The sequence below is a fragment of the Scophthalmus maximus genome, chromosome 10 (assembly GCF_022379125.1).
Source record: "Scophthalmus maximus strain ysfricsl-2021 chromosome 10, ASM2237912v1, whole genome shotgun sequence".
NCBI classification, from domain to species: domain Eukaryota; kingdom Metazoa; phylum Chordata; class Actinopteri; order Pleuronectiformes; family Scophthalmidae; genus Scophthalmus; species Scophthalmus maximus.
The window spans coordinates 11682163-11707842 of record NC_061524.1 but is presented as its reverse complement, the minus strand read 5'-3'; the positions used below and the strand labels follow the sequence as shown (position 1 = coordinate 11707842).

The following is a 25680-nucleotide window of genomic DNA, read 5'->3' as shown; positions in this document are numbered from 1 at the left end:
AATGACAGACATGATGTCCACTTCAGTTGTGCCGGCAAAGCATATGAAAACTACTATCGCCATGGCAACTAGTCTATTTACAGTGTAATGTGGGCTAAAGCACATCCTACTTCATTTTTACTGCGGAAACATGGATGAGAAATATCCTACATACCAAGCTCAATAGTCACTATTACTCCCACGCTGTATTATAAGAAACAAAAATGAGTTTACAAAAGATGTTTTTATTTAAAAACCAGTGTAACATTTGCGAAAGGAAAATTCCATGGCACGTCTATGCCAAAGTGATGCAGCAAGCCAGTTAGTGGCTATTTATAGGCCCAAAATCATCCATTAATTTGCATCCTCACTTTTAAAGTGCACCATGCAAACAAGATCTTTGGAAAAACTCGCAGACCGTAATCATTAGGTGTTTTTTACTACTGTGCGTATTTCTCGCCGACTGTCAATCACATAGGCAAGGGGAGCACAACATGCTCTAACCTGTTACATTTTTTCAAAGTACACTGTTAATTCCGACAACTTTGTTCTTCCCTTTCCGCCTTCTGTCCCATCGTCTTTCTATCCGTCCCTCCCCTCCGCCCATCTGGTGGGGTCAGCGCAGGCAGACTGTACTTTTGCACTAGTTACCTACAGACCATCTGCTGCATCCACCTGGAGGGACTTAAACACCAACACCTACTGTAGACACAAAGGAAAAAAATAGGACAGCCACTTCTGGCCAACTCACCCAGAAATCAGCCATGGAGGAATCCCTCACACAACTTCAGAGGTAACTTTAGCAAGTGATGGAAATGACTTCTGCTGAGCAATCCAAAACACCAGGGCCAATAACTGTGCGTCCCATTCCTTCTGTCCCCTGTCTGTGACTCTGACTGACTCTGTCATGCACACACGCTCACGCCGCAGCACATGCTGCTCTGAAGTCTTTCTCTGAACTCTGGCTCGTGTTCCACTCTGTCTGGTCTGTGAAAATGACTTCAGTGGGGCTGAGTGCCTGCCCAAATTCCTCCCACTACAGGCTTCAGTTCACAAAGCCGCACAGACTGAGCAGGACTGACAGCTAGGACAGCCTCTGGGGGCGGGGACAAAATACACACACACGCACACACATCATTGACCATGCAGTCCCATTCTGTCTCTGCCACACATATGCATGTGTAACTTTATCTATATCGATGCAACCTACAGTGGAAATAGCAGTGTCACTCCTCCTCTCGCCTACTCTGAACAAACGTCGTCCCAAACAGCAGTGATGGGACAAATGTTTTGACTGACAAGCGGCAAGTGCTACTCTGGCATGTGGGATGGCTCCTGGGCATGCAGCAAACGGCAGCCAGGAGAGACTCACAGCCACTTCCTTAGATACGCAGTGAACGCTCTCGAGGCATGTGATGAAGCTTTTCAGTAAGAGAATGACATACATGGAAAGATAGTCTAGCCGGAGCTGTTTAAACGCTTGAATAAATAGTGAATGCCCACGTGGAGGCCGTACGGAACACTGCTTCATTATGTGTCTTTGACGTAGTCAGAGGTTTTAATAACACAAGAGGTTCAATGCCATCACGTCGACCGGCCCAAATCTGTGAGACGCCTTCTCCTTCGTCGAGTCAGACACTGTTAAACCTCTGCAGACAACAACAACCTACCAGACGCCCTCAAGGTGTCTGAAAGGTAAACAAAGCTTCTAAAGGGATTCTCAAGGCATGGAAATCCATTTATGTGGGTTCAGGCCGGGCAACGTGTGAGCAGCCCACAAATAACGGATAAGTTGGCTTCAATAAAACAAACCTATTTGGATCTCTGCAAAAGAAAAGTTATGAAAGGACACAAATCACTTTGGTGTCTGGTTGCCGGCTGCAAAGCTACTTGACCACAAAATGGTCTCCCTGTAAACCTGTTGTTTTTAAATGTTCACAAGCTATGAACCTTAGATTTAGGGCAACTGATGATTTTTTTAAATTTCCAGACTCTGACGGAGCTCTGAGAGAGAACAGACACTTGGCAGTTGCCTTATTGGCGATCATACATTGGACACTGTAGATATCAATTGGCCATGAACACAGCCATAACAAATGATCCTTAAGGATCAAACTGCAAAAGTAGTAGAACGATGAGTGGCTTACTTCAAAGTTCCTGACCATAAAATTTTCACATGTAAGGATTTCAGACGTGAGGATTAACTGTGAGACACTCACCTGCTGTCTTGTAGCTCCTCAGCAGGATCCTGGACGGCTTCTGACACGGCAGTTTCCTCGGCTGGCTCTTTGAATGGCTCCTCCAGTGGGATCTCAACAGATTTTTCCACCAGATCCTCTAGGGGCTCAATAATCAGCTTCTTCTCTGGTTCTAGGGGTTCTGCTTTCACCTTGGTTGGTTCTGGTTCCTCATTCTTCGTTGATTCTGGGAGCAGCTCTGTGCTTATTGCTGGATCTACGAGCTCCGCTGTCCCCTCGACTATTTCTGATGGAGTTTCTGGATCCCCTTTGGCTTCTGGAAGTTCTTCTGGGGGCTCTTCTTCTTTCTTGGTTGGTTCTGAGGGCTCTTCTGTGGTTGTCTGGGTTGGTTCGGAATGCCCTACTGCCTGCCGTGTTGGTTCCAGGTGCTGGGCTGCCTTCTTTAAAGGTTTAGGAAAATCCACAGGCTTTTTCACAAGATTCAGAGGTGGGATCTCTGTCGTCTTCCCTACTGCTGGCTCCGATGGTTGGATATCCTCCTGTCTCAGATGAGCAGCTATCTCCTCAGTTGGAGTGAGAAACTCTAGATCAGGAGACTCCAGAGATGGGAGGACTCTGAAAGAAAAAATCAAGGGGGGGGGGGGGGGGGGGTGGTTCTTTAGTTTACAGCATATGCAGAAGGAATGACTGACAAATGGCAAATGTGTGTTTCTGTGACTGTGGGGGGGTGTGTGTGTGTGTGTGTGTGTGTGTGTGTGTGTGTGTGTGTGTGTGTGTGTGTGTGTGTGTGTGTGCAGGACTGGTGTAGGTATACGCCTGTGTGTGTTTGTGTTGTTATTATTGTTGCATTGTGTTGAGCAGTGGGTTTTGTGTGGAAAAAAAGGTCCATTCTTGCCCTGGAGAGCAGGGACGATGTCACAGCTGATGTCATCCTTTGAATATAAAGGGCTGCATTACTTCCATTAGACTTCAACAGACACAGTCATCTGACTCGAGCTCCAGTCAATACAAAGTGCAGCTCTGTGTTTACCTCCTCATTCATATTCATTGTCGCACTGCTCTCTGTATGAGTCCTGAGCATGGTGTTACTAGAACGCTGAAAGTTAAAATTTAAAAAAAACAACCTCCAAAAATCCATCAATATTAAATGAATGGTAGTTGAACGTTCCAGATTTATAAGCGATGGGAATATTAATGAAATGTAGATATTCATCTCCCCAAATCATTAACACGTAGTCTTTGTTCTGACGATTCGGGCAAAACAACACAAACTCATAACCTTTCTCTATGTGATATACATGAGCAGATGATATGTGACAGCCCGCTCACATCGGGGGAGGGCATAATGACCTCCACTGACCTTTTAGACGCTTAGATACAAGGCATGTCATTTCCATTACCATACGTTTTTCACAGTAAAGTGTTGTGCGTGTGTGCTCTTCTAATCTTAAGGCATTTGCTCTTATAATAACTTCAGACACATGCTCTCGTGTTTACCTTGAGGTCTCCACTGTGTTAACATGATGACTCTGAGAACCGGATGCAGCTTCTTTTAGTGCTTTTATCCAGTTCGTATGTGGTTCCTGGGTTGTGTGTCCAGGAACAGGCCTCTCTGACTCATCTGCCGCCTCTGTATCCACGGACAGTGGTTCAACGGACAGTGGTTCAACAGACAGTGGTTCGACATCAAGTGATTTCCCTTCACACTGGGAAGCAGCAACAATGTAGTTTGCCATAGTATCATCTTTGACATCTTTGGGCTTTGACGACGACCCCTGCTCGTGCGGCTTCTCTGATTGGGAAGGCGATGCAAGATCTTCCAGGCGTTTTGCTTTAGAGAGAGCAATGCTCCCCTCAGAATGACAAACAGTAGTCTCTGTGCTGCTGTGTGACACCACACTTTCACAGAGCTCTGGAGATTTAACTGATCCTGAGCCACTGTCTATAACCCCTTGTTTTTCCTTTGCTTCGTTGTTTATTGCTTTCATTTCACTTTGTCCATTGCCCTGGCTGATAGCTTTCTCTTTGTCCAAAGCTGCTTTATCTTCTCTTGTGATCTCCCCTACATCAGGGCCATTTATGGGTGTTCGTACTACTTCGCTGCTTTGAATTGCTGAGGTTCTATTGGGGCTTTGTCTCTCATGAGGCTTGCACACTGTATCCAGAATTTCACTACTGTCGCTTTTCACACCCACGGCAGCACTGAAATAATTTTCCACAGCCTCTGCTTGCCCAACAGGATCATACAGTATTTTTGTATGAATTTCTTCAGCTTGGTTTGCACTTGGAATAACTTCTGTATGAATATCTAGGCCATCTGTGCTTACATTGGGTGAAACAGAGATCCGAGGAGGTGAAGTCTCATGTTCCTGTGATGCAGACTCAACAGGTACAGCAGTGTTCTTTGAGGTCTCAGGTTCTCCATGTTGGTCTTGACATGCAGCTGATAGATTGCTTTTTTGCTGACCCATATCACTCACAAACTCTGCATCTGAACTAACTAACCCTAAACCAGGGCTTTTATTCTCATCTGACGCATTTCTCTCAGTGGCCCTTCCACTCTCATTTACATTGTTGCAAGCATGAGATGGCACATATTCCCTGTCAACCCCTTTTACAGCTTGTGCTCCCTCTCCGTCTCCTTTCTCTAAACCTACCACTCGTTCATTGCCTCTGCTGTCATCACGTGTCAACTCCTCCCTGCTTCCTGACCGACACAAGCCCCCAACAGAGCTGTCTCTTTCTGCTACTACCCATTTTATCCCTGCAACCAGTGCTTGGGTCTGCCTGTCCTGATTGTTAGTCTTTTCTACATCCTCTAGACGGTCACCTGACAACTCCTCTGTGGGTTGTGTTGATCCCTGACGCTGCTGCTTTTGCTCCTGTTGCTGAGCAAAACAGTTTTGCTCTGGTGATTGGCCAAGGGCTGCACTCACACCCATACCCCTGTCAGAGCTGCATTCCAGTGTTGCTGTTGGAGTCTGTCGCAAACTCTGATCAGAAACTGTCTCCGGTTCAGGAGCAGACTCAGGGATTAGCGTGTCTTCATATGACTCTGCAGGTGCGTCAGGAGATGAGGAAGAAGTCTCTTTGTCATTTGTAGATGCAATCCTCATATCCCTTTCTCCTTCCTCCTCTTGATCCATTATTAGTAACTCATTGTTTTGTACTTTATGATTATGTGATGGCTGCAGCTTTCCAATTTTCTCTGTGGCCTCTTTATCTGGCCCATTACTCTGTTGTGGTTTTGTGACTGTCTTTTCTGTCTGCAGCTTACCGCTGATTGCCTTTTCCTTTTGATTATCCATTGTTGCTTCTCCAACTTGTTTCTTGTCTTTTTCAAACAGCATGGAGGTCTGATCTTCCATTTTGTGTTTCTCTTTCATATTGTCTATTTTCATTTCATCATGAGCCTCGTTGGTAGGCAGGTCGGACCTGAGTGGGCAGCTATCATTTATGAGACTATTCCTAATGGATGCTTCAAGGATGAAATGTCCAATGGCAACAGAGTCTGGGTTAGTTTGAGATAGGGAAATTGCATTATTGGATTCATCATTTGCAAGTGCTTCCACTGGACAAAGTGACAGTGAAATTGGAATATTTACATCATTAATTGCAGAATTTTCAAGCTCAAGGACAGACTCTGTGTTAGAATTCATAACCTCCAGTTTTGTCAAAGTCTCATCTGCCACAATGCTGATATCAACGTGCTCCAGATCCTGTGATAAAGACATTTGTGTCATTCCCCTGCTCCTGTTGCTTTCTACCTCTCCAGAGACTACGGTGCTGTCACCATCGGCACTGCATTTCTCTGTATCCTCAGGAAGACAGATACCACAGTCAGTAATGAACTCCAAGTGACTCAACATTGGGCCAGGGGGGCGCAGTACAAAAGCAGGTTTACTGGCACATTGCTCGATAACAGGAATCGACTGGTCAGAGGCTGCCACTTCTGAAGTCACTGATTCATCCTTTTCCAGATCAGCAGAGTGAATTGAAGACTTAGGTCCTTCACTTGCTTTCATGTGATCTGCGGTAACTAATCCACAAGGTGTATGATCTAACTGGGTGTGAAGCTGATAACTGGGGTCACCAGGCTTTGTCTGAGTAGAGGCTGTGCAGGTCAAGGTGACAGTTTCAGGTTCTGAACTGGGGTCAACGTCACTTAAAGGTTTGCAGGTAACATTTTCAGGTAGAAACACAGACAGTGAAGAGAGAGGGTGTTGGTTACCTTCTTTTTCTTCAAGAATGACAGTAGCATCACTCAGTAAAGTGGACTCCTGAGGCTCGTCAGGCTTGACTGAGCCTGAAGACTCAGCATGGAACTTATTGAGCTTATTCTCCTTTGACAAACACAGATTTAAAGGACCCTTTATTGTTTCCACCTCTTCTTGCTTGATTAGCTTTGTCGACACCTGTTCAGCTGTTAAATGATCAGCCGTAGATATGGCACCTCCTGCTGTTTGTAAAAGGTCAAAACGTTCTTCATTACCAGGCTGAATTTTCTCTGAAGGACATGGAAGTTGCTTTGTGAAGGTCTCTGTCACTGATTGTAGATCCACAGTATTTGTCACCGGGTTGTTTTTATTACCTGACTGATCTTTGGTAATGTTATCCTTAGTATCTTTTGTCTCCAAATCTCCTTTATCCGACTGGGAATCTTTCTGTGGCTTCAGAAAGTCAGCTGAGCTCTGTCCTGCTGGTTCATCCTTGGTAGGAGCTGCATTCGCTGGGATTTCTGGCCTCTTCAAGCTGAGGAAATCTGGGAAGATGTAGCTGGCCTCAACAACTGGATGATACAAACTTTCATGCACGGTCAGCGGAGGCAAAGAGGCGAAGTCCATTGCCAACACTGGCATGTTCCTGAAGTCCACAGAGGAACTGTCCTCTTCCTTCACACTGTCTGCAAAGTGAACTCTGTGGTTGCCTCCACTGCTGCCACATGCAAACACAACCCCTCCAGACATAGCAGGGCTACCAGTTTTGCTCTGGACTTGGACTTGGAACTCAGCTGCACTCTCGGTTGTCCTGGTCTCCGTTGTGCTACTTTCAGGTTGTACCTGTTGACTGTTGCTCGCTTGTCGCTCGACTGGGATTGGTTGTGAAGCGGTCAGAGGCTGAGGTTTAATCAATGACAGCAACACTCGGCTGGCATTTCTCTCTGCCTCTGTGATGGATGACTCCTCACAAGTGTGTCCCGAAGACGGTGCTTCCTCCGAAATTGAATTCCGTTTGAGATCAGCCCTTACCCCTCTGTTTGTACTGCTGGAGCTCTGCTCAGGGTGAGTGGGGAGTGGGGAAATTGCTGCACCATGCTGCTCCTCGCAGGGGTTAGAGAGACGGTCCTGTTCGGTGCAGATGCTCTCAGTGACGGTAGCAATCGGCTCCCTCCAGCTCTGTGACTTCAGCGGTGACTCTGCAACATCGGTGGGCAGACACGCCTCGGTCTCAGCTGATGACACCACACTAGCATAGCCTCCTGGCTGGCTGAATGAACTGTGCTCTCTAGCCAGCCCTCCTTTCTCTCCCACCTCCTCTCTTCCTCCTCCTCCTTCTCCTGCTCCCACCAATCCCACAGCACTGAGAGCCTGACAATCTGGACCAGTGAGTAGCCCAGGGGGAGAATTATTGATGTATCCTTCTAACCGGTGTGGCTCCTTTTCTCTGTCTCCCTCTTCAGTGGGTGAAATCTCTGCGTCTGCACTGTGTCCTGTAGTCCCTCTCGGTCCCTTTATTTCAGTCTCAGCCGAGTTGTGTGGCATTTTGCTGCTGCAGCTTTTCTCAGACACAGCCAGTCCCTCTTTGGCTAAGATCGCAAGTGAGCATTTTCCCTCTGAACAGATTAATGAGATCTGTGGAAGGCTAACCAGGAGTCCGTCTCCCTCTCCGTCTGCAGAGTTGAGGCACTTTTCTCTTCCTCCCAAATCCTTCTCTCGTACTGCTTCCTCACGCTCTGCAATTGCCACAGTAGCTACTCTCTCCAGTGAATTACACCTCACGCTTTCTCCCTCCCCGTTGCTTTCTATCAATTCTGGCATCGTGGGTGTTGTCAGTGGCAACGCAGCAACCACCACTAAAGCCTCTTCAAGGGCACTCTCCTCCATGCAACTCTCTCCCACACAAGTTGTGCTGTTGGTGAGTGGGCTCTGTTTTTCCTGTGTGAGTATCACTGCTTCTGTAGAAACTATAGCCTCCGGTGTTTGTGCATCTGATCTCTTATCAGCTGAAGCAAATGGATCGATAACTGTAGTTTGGACAAACGTCACGGGTGTACTTTTGTCGTCGGCGACACCCCTGGCTGCATGCTGCTTCCGCTGTGCCTTCTTGCCTGAGCTATGATTCTTGCCACATGGGGCATCTGTGCGGTTGAGGTCATCGGACTGATGAGGCCTCTGAGAAAGAGCCTGGTTGGACGCAGGTGAACAGTCAGTAAGATGATCCTGTCTGCTATGTGAGGACGATAGTGGGGGGCTGGGGCAGGGCTTGCCTGCGGGACTCAGCTGTTGCTTGTAATCAAACCCATTATCAGGCTGTTGCCCACAAATCACAGTCTGAGTGTTTGCCTGTGACGCTGATTGTACATTTGCCTCTGAATCTGCGTGATGGCCTGCTTTTATGACTGACTCCGCCTGCAAATCATTTTCAGATTGCACTACTGTCTTTGTTTTCTGTTCAGTCTCTGCATTCTTCTCCATTCTTCTCTTTTTCCTTTGTTTCTTTTTTTGTTTCTTCTTTGCCTCTTTGTCCTGCCCGGCCGGTCTGTCACTTTCTGAATTCATCTGTTTGTCTTTTTTTGACTGAGTCTCCTCTGTGTGTTTGCCTGTTCCTGTCTGTGCTTCTGACTGCAACGCTGATAATGTACATTTATCATTTAAATGAAGACCATTGCCTCCCGATATTTTATTTACTGAATCATCTTTCTCCTCAGTTTCAACTATTCCAACATTAATACTGCACTCATCACTATAATTTTCTTTCTTTGTGTCTGCAGTCTCTGTTACTGTGTCTGTGCCTTTGTCCCTAATCACTGTATTACAATCTAGACTATCATTTTCCTCAATGGCCGCATTAGAATCAACACTTTCCTCTCTTAAAATGTCTCTCTGCTCAGAGAACAGAACATCTTTTGGGGTTTCTGTATATGATTGTGGCTTTGTTATTGTTTCTGATAGTGTATGTTGGGGTGTTTCCTTCTGCTGATCTATCTGAGTGTCGTTCTCTATCTTAATCTCTGGACATTCATCCGGGCTCGGGGCTGCTTTTATTTTACTCTTTGCTCCAGCACTAATGTCAGTGCCCAGTATGTAATTCCTGAAGCTAAACACAAGTATGTCCCTCTGACTGTTTGCTGTCTCACTGTTTCCATGTGTATTCATGTTTCCATGGCTTCCATCGCTATGTCCTGCCTGGACTACGATTGGAGAAATTGAGGATGACTCATCGGACTTATTAACTATTACGTCTCCAGTTTTCTTCCCTACATTATGAACCATCTCATGCCTGATGCTGGGATTCTCTGTGGGAGTAAGTATGCCCAGTGAGGCCATTTCCTCTTCACATTCCTGGAAGGCCTCTTGGAGCTCCCTGTCTATGAGCGCAGATGAGGGAGGGGTCAGGGGTCGGGCACCCGGGTAAGGTGTGGCAGCAGGCTGAGGTGCATGCTGGGCACCTGTGGGAACTGGTTCGCTGCCATGAGGTCTGAGACGAGGGTAGGGTGACAAAGTTAAGGAGTTAGGACTGTCAGGCAGACAGCTGCTCATTCCACGATGCCACAGAGCGCTGCTATTGGCAGAGCAGAGGCCCATGCTCAGACACTGCACGCACAACTGTCCTCGGGACTATTCTGAGATGTGCATTCCCCTACAACACATAATACCTGCTGTTTCTCAGTATATGGTTGTTAATGAACATGCTAAGCGTTTTATACACAAAACACATGTTTTATTTTGGAATGTACAGACACACCTACAGCTTTATAAAGCATTGCAATTTTAAACATGTGATACAAACTCCCCCCTAGCCTTCAAATATATATTTACTTATTTTGATGTGTGCAGTCTCTGTTACTGCCTCTGTGCCGTTGTCCATAATCATTTTCCTCAATTAGATTCAACACATTCATCTCTTAACATTGTCTCTCTGCTGAGTGAACACAAAAAGCTTAAAACCTTAATAACAAAAAGTAGTTTGACTTAAATAATTTGATTGGTTTATGGTTTATTGTACAGATTGCTTGTAATTTTCATGCCAACTTTTAAGTATGAACCTAGTATTAACACTGGGAAGAGTCCTTACCCGTACAGTCCACCAACTGAATGTTCATTTTATGTTAAGTATTGTGATTATTAAACTCTAAGAGGGAAGGAACCATGTTATATAAATAATTACAGCCTTATTGTTATTATAAAAAAATAAAATATCTTGCAAATGCTCATATACTATAGTAGTATATTACTAGTTCATAAATCAGATATCAAAGCAGTGACGCTGCCCTTCAAAACACTCCATCAATTAAATAGTTAGCATTATGATGTTAGAGTGCAGGCTAGCTTTTCCCTTTTCAGTTGTAATGGCTGAGTCACTGCTTAGTGTCTAGCTTGTAGTACAGGAAAACGATGTGGGGTTATCTTAATCTTTAAGTCCCATTATGTTTATAGATCATCATTACATATGTATAATATAACCTACACTCACCAGCTGCTTATTTGGACATCTGCCCCCCACATCCCCTCATCTGTTTTTCTGACACATGCAGCAATCACATCGACTAAAGTCATTAATCATGTTGAGATAAATAAATAAGATGAGAAAGCAGGAAAATACAGTTATCTTGTAGCAGATGACAAGTTTTGCCAGAGTTGGTGTCTATGTTCTGGTATTGGGCAGTGTGTGGCTTAAAGGCAGATGTTTTTTTTGTTTTTTATTTATCTTTTCTGCAGGTTGAAATTTTCAAACCGTTCGGCAAATATTTTCACAATACTTATTTAAAATGTATACTTCAAACCAGCAATAATCATTATGCTCCCGCAGTAAGGGTGTCAGAACACATTCAGGCCGTCAACATATTAGAGCAATTAACCTCAGCACTCGGACAAAAGCAGAATACCAGGCAACACTTGAGTCAGTCTGCAGATATTGCACCCAAGCATGAAACAAAGCAAATGACCACACCTCAAGCCAAGTCTTCTCAGGGAGACAACACCCAAACTGTGATATCCATCACACACAGGTATGAATTAGAAACAGGGATCACCATGTCATGTTTTTGTTCCACTCCATGCTCCCTGGTTTTAATATTTATACACTCCACTGCTAACCACACTCCCACTGCAGACCTCCACCCTGCCCATCATGCTGAGACTTCATGGTACCTTGTGTCTAGAACCACCAGCGGTCGACGCGCGTCCATGTGATGTTGCGGGCCGGCCAGCAAAGGGTCACATTTGCCTGCGCCTGAGCTCGTTTGAGCTCTGCACACATTCACACGTGCAACAAATCAATATCAGATTAACTTTCTCCTTTTCACCTTGACTGTGTTATTGGGGACATCTGTTCCCTCGCAGCCATAAATCAAGCAAACTAAATCTAAATGAATTGTTAAACATTATACAGTGATTATGATATGAGACTTTATTCATGGTGAGCCTGCATCTTCCAGTGTATCTAAGAACTCACTATCATTTCTTTACCTATAAAAAACAAGTTGGTTATAAACATTAAGTATGCAATAGTGCTCATTTTTGTGAGTCCAATCTATGATGACCTTTCCAGGTGACTTTTCCATGCCTCTCACCCAGTGCATGCTGGGATAGGCTCCTGTCCCACTATGACCTTCAATGGAAATAGAAAGACTTATCGGGGAATGACAGACAGATTTCTGACATATTGCAAATCAAACCCTGCTGTTTTAAATCTTGAGTATTTCACTATAACTTTTTTTCAACTACATGGACAGTAAATCAAACCTCAATAAAACACAACAACAACAAAAAACCATTAGATAGATGTATTCCATGAGGAGTAAAGAAAAAACAAACAACTGCAGCAAAAAAAGTGGGACATCGCTGCTCGTAATAAGGAGCTGATTGAGAAAATGAAATATTGTGTACACATGCGGATGTGACTCTTTGTGGATAACTTACCCTAGCGAGGACCCCCAGATGTTGAGCTCGCTGCTGAAGTCTAGACTGGGCAGCAGGTCATGTGGAAACTCCAGCTCCTCCTCGTCCTCCTGGTCTCCAGCCGCACCTCTGCTCTCCTCCACACCGGTGATGACCGGGACGTCTGGGAACCCCGGTTGAGGCGGCAGACTCTGCAGGCTCGCCGTGGCCTCAGTCAGCAGTGGCCTGTCGTCCCTCTGGGTCAAACTCTCAGCGTGAGCCTCGGCCTGTGGAGCAGTGAAACATAACTGTAGCGACCAACACTACATGCCACAGTCTCGGTTGCTCTATGCATGATAGTGTGTATTGAAACAAGCGTGAGCATGTTGCGGGCAAACGCTGGAACGCCGAAAGAATTAATGCTCAAAGCCAAACATCGTGAACAAATGACTCCACCAACGTGTCGCATGATTGAATAACATGTTATTTGTATAGTAATACATAAGTCATACAGACTGGAGTATGCCACTTCCACTCAAACACCTCCTCTTTGCTTCTCAATCTTTTTTTAACTTTGCTATGACTGAAATCAAAGGATTATAACTAGCCTTGAAAGAATGGCAGGCTCACTGCATGGGGCTAATCTCTGGAGCTTTATTGGCGCTCTACTCTTGAACATCACATAACTCATATTCTGAAAGGATCAGCTGTTTGGCATTTTTTTCACCTTAGAAACACCTCATAAGGAAGTCTGCTATGAAGTAGGAATAATCATTAAAGTCAAACCAGTCCTTCTGGTCTGTGACAAGCATAAACAGACACATGGTTTAATAGTTGTCTAGAGCAAATCATTTCGATGACATTTTCAGTTTCTAATTCTTTCCGTAATCTTGAGTAAAAAAAAAACTTGTCCCTTGATCTCTGCATGTCACTTTCCCTGAACAACCTGAAGAGAGTGTGACTTCTATCTATTCTGAAATCCCATGTGTTTTTCTCTCTGTCTGCCTGACTGACTGTCGAACACATCGGCAGGGTCCGGCCACACACCACAACACTTTGCAGTGGCATCAAGTTGCAGCAACACAAACAACATTCAACTAAGTGATGGAATTTCTACCGCATAACGCTGCCTCGGTTTACGGAGGTAATTTTTCCCTCGAGTCACCATCACTCACGCAGATATGAATGGAGATGTGCAGGTGCCGGCCAACGTGTAGATATCATGCAGACCTTTAACTGTCAGAAAATCCAGGAGTTGTGTGCAGAAGGCTATAACAAGGCTGTGGTAATACTGGACCTGCTGAGATTCAGAACTGAATCCATTCATTCATTATTTATGACCCAGTAGTAGACAGCATGGCTGCACACAAGCAGAGGTGACTCATAACGGGCGGAAATTTAGACTAAAACCCCTTTTTTTTAGGTTTTATGTCACAAATTTGTATATACAGTATCTATTTTTTCTAAATCAAATGCCTCAAGATGGACTAGACAATTGCCACCTGGTTTCACCTCAGTGGTGTACTTCCTGGATGCAGTTTCTTGAAACAGGTTAACAAGTAAAGCTGTGTATGTATTGGCGAGGATCTGAGTCAGGGCTCACCTGTGTCACCACTACAAAGAGCTTCCATTGTGTGACACATGCAGCCCTGTTGGGAGGATCTCATGGCTTTTCCTCAAACATGAATGCTGCTCACACGAACACAATGAGCCGTGCCTGGCTTTTAAGACTGCCTTGACATTGTTGCCGACCGATTGCGTGCAGCCTCTGTCTCGTCACATCTGCATATTTAAAGGGTTAGTTTCAAAAGTTGCTATTTTAACATTAAACAAAAAAGTAACAACAGAGAAGATGAGAAACTAAATCCCCCCAAAAAGATGCTTCTGCTGGTAAGACTGTCACTCTGAATGCCTGTGATCTACCTTCGGCCTTTTATTTTTTCTTCAGGTAATGTTACACAATCAGATAAAAATTAAATCCTCCACCCCTTGACATTCGTCCATGAAGAGATTAAAACAGTTTTAACGTCAGATGGTTGAAATATAAATAATTATGATGCACACACAAAACTAACCTCTCCACTGTTATATAGAAACAGCAGCAGCAAGCAGAGCGTGCCCAAATTCACACCTAACACTGCTTCACCATATTATTGGCCACTTAAAAGGTCATCATGGGGTCATAGTGTAACCATGTGGACGCTCAGTGAGGTGGAAAGGAGACTTTTGCAGTCAGTTTGACCCCACACACGGAAAACGCTGCCTGTTATTAATTAACCCACACAAGATCAAAACAGAAAGCAAGCTGAGATTGGCTGAAAACTCCAACAATCCGTGGACAAGTGGCACAATGCTTGAGTGTGTCAGTGTCCATGTGCAGACAAGATTTAAATAATTTGCACATGACTGTTGTAAGCAGAGGGGGGGGGAAGGTGCAGACCTTCACACAAACAGACACATTAAACAGATTCAGATTGTCCATCCTGCGTAAAACAAGGTGCCTCTTTCCCTACAAGTTTCATCCCACCATCTCTAATTGAGTTGCACTTACCCAGCATTGTGCTCCTCTGCTGCCCTTCTACCTTGCTCAGTGTGCAGGCAGCCTCTGTGTTTTGACGACACAAACATGCTGCAACACATGCTGCTGACGCTCCCTCTCCTCTCCTGGACTGACTCAGCTGACTTCCTCCTCCTCCTCCTCCTCCTCCTCCTCCTCCTCCTCCTCTCCACAGCCCTGTCCTGTCCTCTGTAGCCGCCACTCCCCTTTTAAATTTCCATGAGCCTCCTCTGGGTTTTTTTTCAGTGTGTGTGTGTGTGTGTGTGTGTGTGTGCAGTATATGGAGTCTAGAAACACTAACCTACCACACATACACAAACACAGTGCTTGCATGTGAGACTGGCTGACTTGACTGGGCTGGCCAATGCTGACAATTCTCCTCCCCCTCTACTGTAAACTCTCCCCCTCTACTCAGCTCTCTTTCTATCCCCTCCTCCTCCCGTATCTCCCTTCCCACTTTTCTTTCTTCCCTCCTTCAATATCCACCTCTGCTCCAGCCTCCCCCCCACCTTTTCCCTTGCTGCTGTGTATTCCGGCTGCATGGTCGCACTGGCTGCCTGACAGTGCCTCTGCAGGTGAATGCTGAGAATTAGGCCAAAGGTCGGACCTGCAGTGACCCTCCGGGACAGGATCGGGTTACACTTGAAAAAGCTTTGGTTACATGCACACATGGGTACATATCAGGCACACAGAGACAAACATTATCCGTCTGCATCACTGAAACTTCTTCCTGATCCATCTTTGAGCTCTCCGTGTCGCTGAGGTGTGCCATCATTACACGGCATGTCTTCATCAGTGCACTTGGACATGACAGATCCCACTCATCGTTTAAAAAGGTTTTAGATACACATTGAAGCATTTTCTTCTATTGATATTTTTTGGGCCTTATCACATTTTATCTCCTCCTCAAATACCAAGTACCAATATGCAAAATATGCAACCAGGTAATAAAACTAGACAAAGGTAGTAAATAGTGTCAAGGATGCATCTTCCAATTTCACTAACATTTGATTAGGATGTCAAGAGGAATAAAATAAACCCACCTGTACAAAGATATGTGTCAAATGAAGGGATAATATTTTTTGAGAAAATTCTGCCATCCTAACTGCTCTAATGATCACTACAGCAAAATAAGTATCATGATTACTGTGGAAATGAATTAGATTTCTCTCTCTCTCTTTCGTTCTCTCTCTCACACACACACACACACACACACACACACACACACACACACACACACACACACACACACACACACACACACACACACACACACACACACACACACACACACACACACACACACACACACACACACACACACACACACACACACACACACACACACACACACAGTACCTGTAAGCAGTCATTTTGATTTTCCTGTGGTGGAAATAGAACAACATTTTCTGGAGTGCCCTCTTCTGGCTATAATGGGGAATGAAAGAGTTCAATGAGATGAAAACCTATAATGTGCTATATAGTTGTAGTGGTATGCACTAATGCACGGATAACCAATCACCATTGTGTTATGAGGCAAAAGCAAACAGTGTTAAAACCCATTCCAACACATCTAATGAGCTTTAGTGTTATAGTGAGTCTATAGATCATGTTTTAATCCTATTAGAATAATCCTGAATTCCACTGCTGGAGTCACATGTGCACATTATTCAACAGTCGTCTTTTTTCTTTAATTGCTGTTCCAGAAAAAAAAAAAGATTCTGAAAACAAGTGAACAATACTTCTACATACAAACTGGAGGCAGACATAATGGTCTACCAACCAATCAAAGGAATGGCGGATTATAAAGAGATACCAGAGTTATAGCAGGGAGCGTAGATCAAGACACGTCCTGTGAGTCATGGCATAAAAAGCTCATGTTGAAGTCAGCTCTACACAGGTTAACCACAAAGTAAAACAAGGCGTGTTATCTCAATGCTTATTAGACAAGCCTCAAGCAAGCATAAGGATGTACACGTATTCCGCAGCAGCTCCATTGACATCCCGACCAACAGTTCGTAATCATGCGAGCAAGTGTTAGTTTTGTTAGTGCTCCGTGCACAAGAAAGTTCAAAGTATGTGCTGTATGGCAGAACAGGGTGCAGCAAGTAGCAAACTCAGCCGTCCAGTGCCAGCGAGCTCCGTCTTACCAACGCCTCAGTTGTGCTGTTCTCGTTCCCCATGGCTCAGCCAGCTGCAGGGCCACAACTGACCAAACCAACGGCCCTTCACATCAGCCGGCTGAAAGACACTAGCACAGAAGCACCATCAGCATTCAGCCATGTCCAGGTTCAACAGAGAGAGACGGGGAGGGAGGGGCAGAGTGCATAGGGCTGCTGTGGTCCCACAGACTTGTGCTCCACAGGATTAAAGGTCTTTGGTGTGAGGTTGAACTGGGCGGGGAGAGAAAATGCATAAACGCTTGTGTTCTTTCAGAGATTAGGGACCTGTGATGCAAGACCTCCCCCTCGGACCAAAGTGCAGGGTTTACCTCTGGAAAAGACAACATCTTCACTGATGGGACAACTATCGTGTACGTATAAAAGTGGATTTCACAGATCGCTCTAAAATTCCATTAGACAAATTAAAAACTCCTGCTGCAATACAGTATCATAACCAGCAGGCCGCCCTCCGGTCCGAATGACCTAGAATAAGAACACCTACACTCTACCACTTAGTGCTCGTGCATGAGAGTGACTGCAGCATACTGACACAGTGACTGAGGCGGAGTAATCCTGTAAAGTAATCCGTACCGGTTAAATGACAGATCGTGACATCTCTTGGCTTGGAGCAGAGTTCGGTCTTCTGACTGAACAGGAGGTAGGATCAAGGCTATTAAGTGTATCCCGGTGCATCTCTTAACTGATTTGTCATCTCTATATTGACACTACATTTTGGAAATCATTTGTGGAGATATTGAAATTGTTTGAAGCTCACAGCAGCTTTTAACCGATGACCGACTTTGAATCAGGCAGAGCCAACCCTGCCTCTAACAGCCATCGTTCTTTCTCTCACATGAACACGTCTGTATTGTTGCCGAGCAGTCAGCATACAGTGCCATGGAGGGGCTGTTTATGCATTCCTCATCTGACTGCAGGGACTGTGTTTAGTCAGAAAGCACTGACCTGGATATGTAAGTATAAATAGAGATATCCACTGCTAAACTTTATTCCAGCCCTGTGCACAATTTTTCACTCGCACTTCATTTCCAAACCATTCTAATTTTGAACCAAATGAAAGAAAAATAATGAATTAATCATTCCTTTCCTTCTTGAATTAATATTTTTCAGATTATGACAATTTTCCACTGATAATGCCATGAGAAAAATTAGTATCTGTCCCCCCCGCCCCCTCATCTTCTGCAGTGTGGCAACCCCTCTGCCTGCCCACTTGCTATTTGTGTGAATGGGGTGTAATTTCAGCCTCCACTCTGTGGATGTGTACGCACTTGAACTGGCATCAGTGTTTTGGGCCTTTTTCTGGCAGCAACCAAAGCCTATGCAGCAAATCATATGACTACACCGTTGCCAGGTCTCTGCTCACCTCATCATTTGCCTGTCCATCACTCAACACAGGCCATCGTTTGAGCTCCCTGGTTTGGAAGAGCACTGTATGTCTCTGGTTAGACACCTTCACTATGAGGTCACTGTTTCCTGCCCCGTATCTGACCCCTTCGCTGGCACGAAACCCCAGCAGCAGCAGCAGCAGCAGCACAACATCCAAACTAAACTATATAGTACTTCAAATGTTTTGATGGTTTTTTTTCATAGCAGTAATAGAATAAAGTATGTCTCAGATACTGTAAATAATATAATTCAACAAGGCAAGAGACAAAGGAAAGCAGGTGAACATACTATGCAGTAGATGAAGTTGTGGCTCAAACCATGTGTATCCACCGTAAATACACTGAAATCATCTCACTGCATCCAACGTGTTGATAAAAGCAAAACACAGTAACACACATGTCAATACACGCTTTACCTCTGACCATCTACCCTGAGTTTTCATACCCCGACTCTTCCATCTGAAGGACGACAATAAATCAACCGAGTAATCCGTCATCTGCACCAATGCTGCGACCTACTGCGAACTACTCACCACTGAAATCAAGAGACTTTTCCAGACACAGTGTCTGCCTCTGGCTCTTGACAAACCCCCTCTCAGTCCGTTTACTGTCAGACTCAAGGCCAATGTTTGTTTCTGGTCCCCTCTTCTGAGGAGTCTGTTGCTATATTTGCATTGCACGTTGAGTGGGAGGAGAGGACGAAGGGTGGACACAGGACAGGAGCAGAGGTGGGGACAGGACGGAGGGGAGGAGGCCGAACCGGAGCCGGGGAAGCCATGTCTGCTTTGCAGTGGTAGCAATGGTGGACTGGGGGTTTACACCTGCTCTGACAGGCTCAGGAGGCCCGTCAGTCAGCTGGAGGGGAAACTAGGGCAACACTGTAAACAAACAGGCACGCTAGATAGACAGCAGGACGAGGTGTGAGGCCTCCTGGCTCCTTGACCGATCATGTCAAAAGCTGCACATGCTTTTGTAATATTCATCCAACTTGTAGTTTGGATTTACATCCATTCATCGTCTCATCTTCAGCTTGGAGAACAGCGTGTCTCTCTTATGTTTTTTAGTGACTGACATCTCTGGACAGCAGTTGGAACACACTCCCGCGACCACAAACCTCACAGCAAACGTGCAAACAAGAGCAAAATGTACAAATGCATTTGGGATCCGGTATTATCTGCCATCATCACAGGCCGCCCTGAGTTGCAGAGCCAAGTCTGTGGGGAGAGCAGGCTTATCATCCCTATAAATAACACTGATTTGATCAGCTCGGTTTCTGACAGACATCACAGCACACTCGCAGCGTGAACATATTCCTCTCCCAGTTTGTCTAGCATGTTTCACCTTTCTCAACAGCCACTCAGGCTTCTGTCAATCAATCCAGTACATGTACATTATCCATTCTACAATCAGCATCCCCCTCTCACCCTTTTATACTCCTCCCAACGTCACCCCCCGTTCCACATCTCCACTGCTCCTTTTCCCTGCTGACGACACCCCTCCTCCACCACTAGAGTACACCGTCTCTCTCTCTGCCTTTGCCTGGGAAGAGACTCAGCCCTTCACCAGTGAAATCTGTTCTGCCTCCTCTCACACACTCTCTACCTGCTCAGCGAGACAGGCACCGCCGCGGTGCTGCAGTGAGCCTCTGTTCATCACACTTCCTCTCCTCTATTTACCTGTTTGTGGGAGATTCCGATGCAGCTCCCCATCTTGTATTCCATGTCGTCCTCTGGTGAAGTGACCCTGGCACTACACGGCTGGCAGAGCACCTTTCTGCAGAACTGCATCGTTATCAGTCAGCCTCAGCATTGCCCGAGCAGAAAGGTCTCTGCTACAGAGTGTGTGTGTGCACGCCTCTGTGTCTGTGCGAGTGTGTGCCTCAGTGACTAATAAATGCTCTGCACTGCATTGCCTGTGGTGCAGATGTGACATATATATATTCAAGCCATTGTTACATAAAAATCTACATTACATAAGGAATCCAACCTGATCAAAGTGTGTGTGTGCGTGTGTGAAGAAAAAAGGGAGATGCTCTCTCCAGCCTCATATGCCGCTTATAGGCTCCGACCACCGCATGGGTGAGCAGATCGAAGCACTACTTCAGAGGGAGGAAACGCTCAGACAGGGAGAGAGGGAGAGATGGGAGGCAGCATAAATGGTGCCTGTGCCTTTAAAAGACCCAGGAGATGGAGAGGATGGTGGAACATCATCGCGATGAGAACACAAGTAGACACCAGTGTGCTCATCCACATAAATCTGATCATAGTGAAGCTCGCTCAGCCAGAAAAAGAGCAAGGAGAAAATCACAGCAAAGAAAAAAATATTAAACGATTATATGACACAACTTAGAATACATGAATGAATGCATTTTTTTTTAAATTTTCAAATTTAGAATCAATTTTAAAACTATTTGTCGTCAACGTAAAAATACAGAGGCAAGCTTCAGGAGTAGATATGCTTAAGAAGGTAAACAAACACATTGTCACAACCAGACCAGAGCTATTTTATTTTTATTTACTCCCACATCAACCTTATGTTTGAAGATGTGCCACTGTGAGGCAGTGGTTCCAAATTATTGAAGTGTTTGACCCCATAAAAAGAAAAAAACAATCTTCACTCACCAGTTGTTCACTGTACATCTGTGGGTTGTGACTAGGTCAACCAAGGAGCAATTTTTCCTAATGTGTAGAATATATATTTTTCTTTCAGTTATTTCAGGCTGGGAAACACTGCTGACAGATAAAACAAATATTTATCATGACCAATACGTATTTGAACTGTTCTCTTAAGATCTTCAAGTGGTTGTCAATTAACTATTGGCCTGGTTAGAAAAAAGAATATTATGTAAAGTTGCGCACTGGCTAATAATAATACAAATTATTATTTGCCAGTGCACAGCACTAACATCTGTCTGTTAATATTTAATGCTATATAACTATTCAAATTACAGCATTCACTATTTTCTTTACTAATAACACAGAAAGTTTTATGTTAGGACGGGTATATCAGAAATATATATTGTATACTAGATTATGTTGACACAATAATGTGCAGCACCAATTGAGATATTTACATGTGCTCAGTTTCATAAAAGAAAACATTACTAGCTTTCTCTTCTTTGTCTTTTATTATTCAAACTTGTAAAAACAGTAAAACAAAAATAAAAATAAAAGGTGCAGTAAGTATGACCCCAAAATGTGACTTACATGTCTTAAATTCCTAAGACTGTTTCTTTATTATTTAGAAATTTAAAAATAAACAGAATCACATCTAAAAACTATTTCAGATACAGCTGACAAAATAGCCGTGGTCCCTCACTCATTCTGTGAGCTGGGAGGCTGAATCATTGTGTCTCTGATGCCGAAGACGTCTATGAGCTCCTGGGAAAGAAGAACAAACAGTTGTAATAATAAAATTAAAACCCAAGATATAAAAGATCACGCACTTATGCTGGGTCTCGTATTGTTGCCAGATTAAGTCTTTTGTGTTCAGGACTACAACTCGCTAACCTTCCACGTCTTTGGACTTATAGAGACGATGCACTGTTTGCGGCTGCATGATCCTTCAGCCTCCACATCCCCTTCCTCAACAGGTGCTGAAACATAGTCACACACAACAATGTAGCTGGAAACATTTTCTTTCCCATTCCCCAGACAGAATTTAACAACTGAATGTTACATCTTCTAACCTATATGAGGCAATTTGTCATTATCCAGATACAGCCGTGCCAAACCATCCTGAAACACAGAGAAATGTTGTAATGCCAGCTAACAGTCACTAGAGGGCGGACAGGTTCAATTCAAACAAACTTCAGCACAGGCGGCTCACCCTGATCAGAAAGGATGTGTGGAAAATGTTCTCTACTGTCCGGGAAAAAGAGTTGGGGTCAACGACAAACTCGTAATACGAAATTGGTGTTGTTGCTGAAAAAGAAACATTTTACACATGAGCAAATAATATATTACACAAAGATAATACGTTAATGATAGTGAGGTCAACTTTAAACTCACGGTCATCTTGGTAATAACTCTTCAGGAATCCTAGGATCCTTTCCACCTCTTTCTCTGTCGCTTCTTGATGGGAATCGTCCATTTTCTTCAGCTGACAAAAAACATGAACATGAGGCAGAAAATATTAACGGTCTTGTTGATAATGTCTGCAAAGTCAAAGTCACCAGCATGGAAGTAATTCGACCCATGGAAGAGTTTGTTTAGCTACCTGAGTTGGCATTATCCTTTTGGCATCCTTGCTAGTTGCTTTCATTTGACGTGCTATCTTAGGCTTTGGAGGAGGCGGCTCTGCATGGAAGGAGCCCATCCTGAGGAAAGGAGCCGGAGGAAAAAAAGTTTGATAAAAGAAAATAATGAACTGGGGAATGCAATAATTAAGCTGAAAATAATCAAAGAATAATAACAAATGAAGTGTTTTTAATTTTAGACTTGATGTGCACACACTGTACTCACATGTAGTGGAAGGAGGGTGCTGTCCTGAAACAACACTCTGCCTTCCTGGCCAACCGGTGCCAGGCGTCCTGGGGAAGGTATCCTTCAACTGTACCTCCGTTCTGCTCGTCCTCCTCGTCTTCCAGTCGGTTCAGACCCATGAAGGACAACTGTCAGAGAGGCAGAGACAGTTGATTGCATTACAAAGGCATTCTGATTTTTTTGTTAACTTGTATTATATAATATATTTATCATGTCACTGCTCGAAGACATTTTAATCTCAACAAGAGCAATCTGGTTAAATAAACAGCCAATAAAAAAAAAATATACAATACAATGATACAAAGCTATACTGTGCTTTATCATCCAGGAAATTGACATTTAAGTGAGATTTTCAAGCAATAAGACAATGGCAACATCCATACTATGGAACACTCACTTTTTATCTTTAAATGGCGTTGGTGGTAAGAGGAGGGATTTATTTTCTTGGGCCGACGACAAAGTGGCACTTTTACAGATTGTGAGTGTTTGTAACGTTTTGCTTTCGCCTCTGGTAGTCGAGTGGTGACTGATCAAAGAATCGGTAAGCGGATGCGGGTGACTGCCCGTTCGCAAATTTTCAAACTAAAACGAGGCCAGAAGCGTTTCCAAACTTCTGTGCTTTAGGCGCTCAAAAAACTACAGAGCAGTGTGGACTGCAGACAAACATAGCAACAGTGATGCGTTTTAAAACTATCACATAGTTGTGTGGGTGTAGCCCAAGTGGCGTCTATAGAACGAGGAGGTGCCCCATAATGGTCCAGTGTTGATGCCATGTTATTGGTTTTGGTGTTTTTACGTGTAACATTTCTGTTGTCCCCACGCCCCATCCCCGTTCTCTTGCAGGTATGGTCCCTTCTCTGGGGTGTCTGTTGTGCCCCAATCCCCATTTCTGTCCCTCTGTCCGGCCCGGTGACAAATCATAACATAACTAAAGAAATAATAAAACAGACAAGGGAGTATATTAAAACTCTCCTGTTAAAGTAAAATCTGTTTGACACATAAGGTATTCAGCTCCTCATACTGTATATCAGGCTGCGGGGCAGGACAGGTTAAAAAATAATAAAAATGAAAAATAAATAAATAAATAAAAATAAATGAACAGAGAATATCTGTGATGCACCATAAAGGTCTCTGGCACGGAACCACTGGTTTAGATCAAATACAGGATAAGAGTAGAAGCAGAAACAACCTAAGCACTATAATATGACTGTGAAGCTATTATGAATTTTTATGAATGTTTGAATTTTTTTTGCTCATTACTACTTATAAAGGTGTGATGGCTAATGTGTTACAGTTATCTGTTTACACATCCACTATAGACTCGGTTAGGCTAGGTAACACAATGACAGGTGCATCAGCAGCAGTCATGACTCCTGCACTGACACTCCTAACAGATCCCTACTCCCGTCACTGGGCCGCCTCAGTAGTGCATGTTTTTGTGTTTGTGCGCATTGAAATAATGTGTATTATTCAGAATAAATGCACTCACAAGATGCTCAGCAAAAGCAGTGGGATCGAAAGCCGTGCCCTCAGCGAACATTTGGCTGGCTTTCTCCTTCCCCAGGTCTGTGGCCACCACAAGCAGCTGGGCGTCCAGAGCCGCTTCCCTCGCCTGTCGAACTGCCAGAGAACACAGAGGAATCAAACTCACCGAGCTACAGACGGGATACTACAAATGCAAAATTGCATAATGTATAACTTGGAAGTCTTTAGACTGTGGGAGGCAAAACACAACCATGCATTGAAAACACTAAGCGTATACATTCCAGTGGAGACGTTACGTATTAAGAATTTGCTCTTATTTTGAAAAGTGTGTCTTGCTGTGTAGTGACAGCGGTCTGCAGCCCTACCTCAACACACTCACCATCTTTAAAAAGCTTGTTTGCCTGTTCTAAAACTTCCGTGAGTTTGTTGTTGGAGGGTCTCAGCATATCTTCTCTATTCTCTGAAAGCAGAAGAAAAAAAACAACAACACACATCAGAGACATGTAAACAAACATAAACACAACAACCACCTCCTCCTCCTCCCTTCCGGTGCGTCTTACTCACGTTGCACGGAGTTGATGAGCTCTCTGTACCTGCTCCGTATCTCCCTCCTGAGGCCCGGGTCATTGTCGTCGTCCTGCAGGTCGGTCGGCCCGTAGCCGCTGTCGCCCCCGTTACTCTGCTGCCGGTCCACCTTCCTGCGGCCAGCGGAGCCGTTCTGCCGCGGAGCCTCGTCGTCGCCGCCGGCTCTGGCCCTCTTCATCTTCGCTCGGCGTGTGGATCGAGCTGCGACGTGCAACACAGACTGTGTTTTTGTTTGAGAGTGCAGCAGCTGATCGACTACTTCCTGACCACAACTCCCCAAGAAAACTCTGGGCGCAGTTGGGAAGTTGATCGACTTTGCTGCGAATTGATTATGTAAATGCGCGACGAACAAGACAAATTAAACCAGCACCAGAAACAAATTTCTGCCGGGCGAGCGGCTACCGGAAAACGGAAGTGCTGATCTTTTCTGTCGCCTGTGTCTCAAGTGTGAGCTAACGCTGTTAGCCTTTGTTAGCTTCCAAAATCGGTTGCGTTAGCAATTTAGCTGAGTGTTGAGACTGTTGCCGCTCCTATCCCAGCAGGGCCACGGGAACAGTCAAGTCCTTGTACTTTCTGGTTGTTGATCTTCCTGGTCGAAATATTTATATTTACAAAACGTCAATGTCCCTGCTTGGCGCACGGACACAGGGCGCGTCACGAGCGTCTGATCATTCAGAGGAAGAAGTTATGTTTGCATTCGTAGTTTGTTGAGAAAGGAAACTGAGCT

At 44.6% G+C, this 25680-nt stretch overlaps 2 protein-coding genes across 11 annotated transcripts in view; both read right to left on the bottom strand.

The window, feature by feature from the left end:
- tacc2 (transforming, acidic coiled-coil containing protein 2) overlaps positions 1-20482 on the bottom strand; it is a 48819-nt gene extending 28337 nt beyond the window's left edge. For 5 of the 9 annotated variants that reach the window (XM_047334987.1, XM_047334990.1, XM_047334989.1 and 2 more), the window contains exons 1-5: positions 20076-20482; positions 12320-12564; positions 11549-11647; positions 3675-9875; positions 2199-2792 (exon numbers count right to left, since the gene is read on the bottom strand). In XM_047334987.1, coding sequence (XP_047190943.1) covers positions 2199-2792; positions 3675-9875; positions 11549-11647; positions 12320-12564; positions 20076-20186 — 7250 coding nt within the window. In that variant the 5' untranslated portion in view covers positions 20187-20482. Of the gene's footprint in view, positions 1-2198; positions 2793-3674; positions 9876-11548; positions 11648-12319; positions 12565-14828; positions 15201-16193; positions 16263-16984; positions 17086-18932; positions 19061-20075 lie in introns of those variants that run through there. The other 4 variants (XM_047334986.1, XM_047334988.1, XM_047334985.1 and 1 more) reach the window with 4 other exon arrangements.
- Positions 20483-21507: 1025 nt separating this feature from the next.
- On the bottom strand, positions 21508-25605 carry nsmce4a (NSE4 homolog A, SMC5-SMC6 complex component). Of its 2 annotated transcripts, XM_035606123.2 has the most exons (11): positions 25356-25605; positions 24933-25154; positions 24748-24828; positions 24373-24503; positions 22863-23011; positions 22618-22717; positions 22410-22500; positions 22228-22322; positions 22088-22136; positions 21909-21994; positions 21508-21779 (listed from the first exon to the last, which is right to left on the bottom strand). In XM_035606123.2, exons 2-11 carry the CDS (start codon positions 25129-25131, stop codon positions 21714-21716), a joined length of 1047 nt encoding a protein of 348 aa, XP_035462016.1. In that variant the 5' UTR covers positions 25132-25154; positions 25356-25605; the 3' UTR covers positions 21508-21713. The 2 variants fall into 2 exon arrangements, with proteins under 2 accessions (XP_035462016.1, XP_035462017.1); XM_035606124.2 differs by lacking the exon at positions 25356-25605 and having other exon boundaries at positions 24962-25129.
- Positions 25606-25680: the final 75 nt, after the last annotated feature.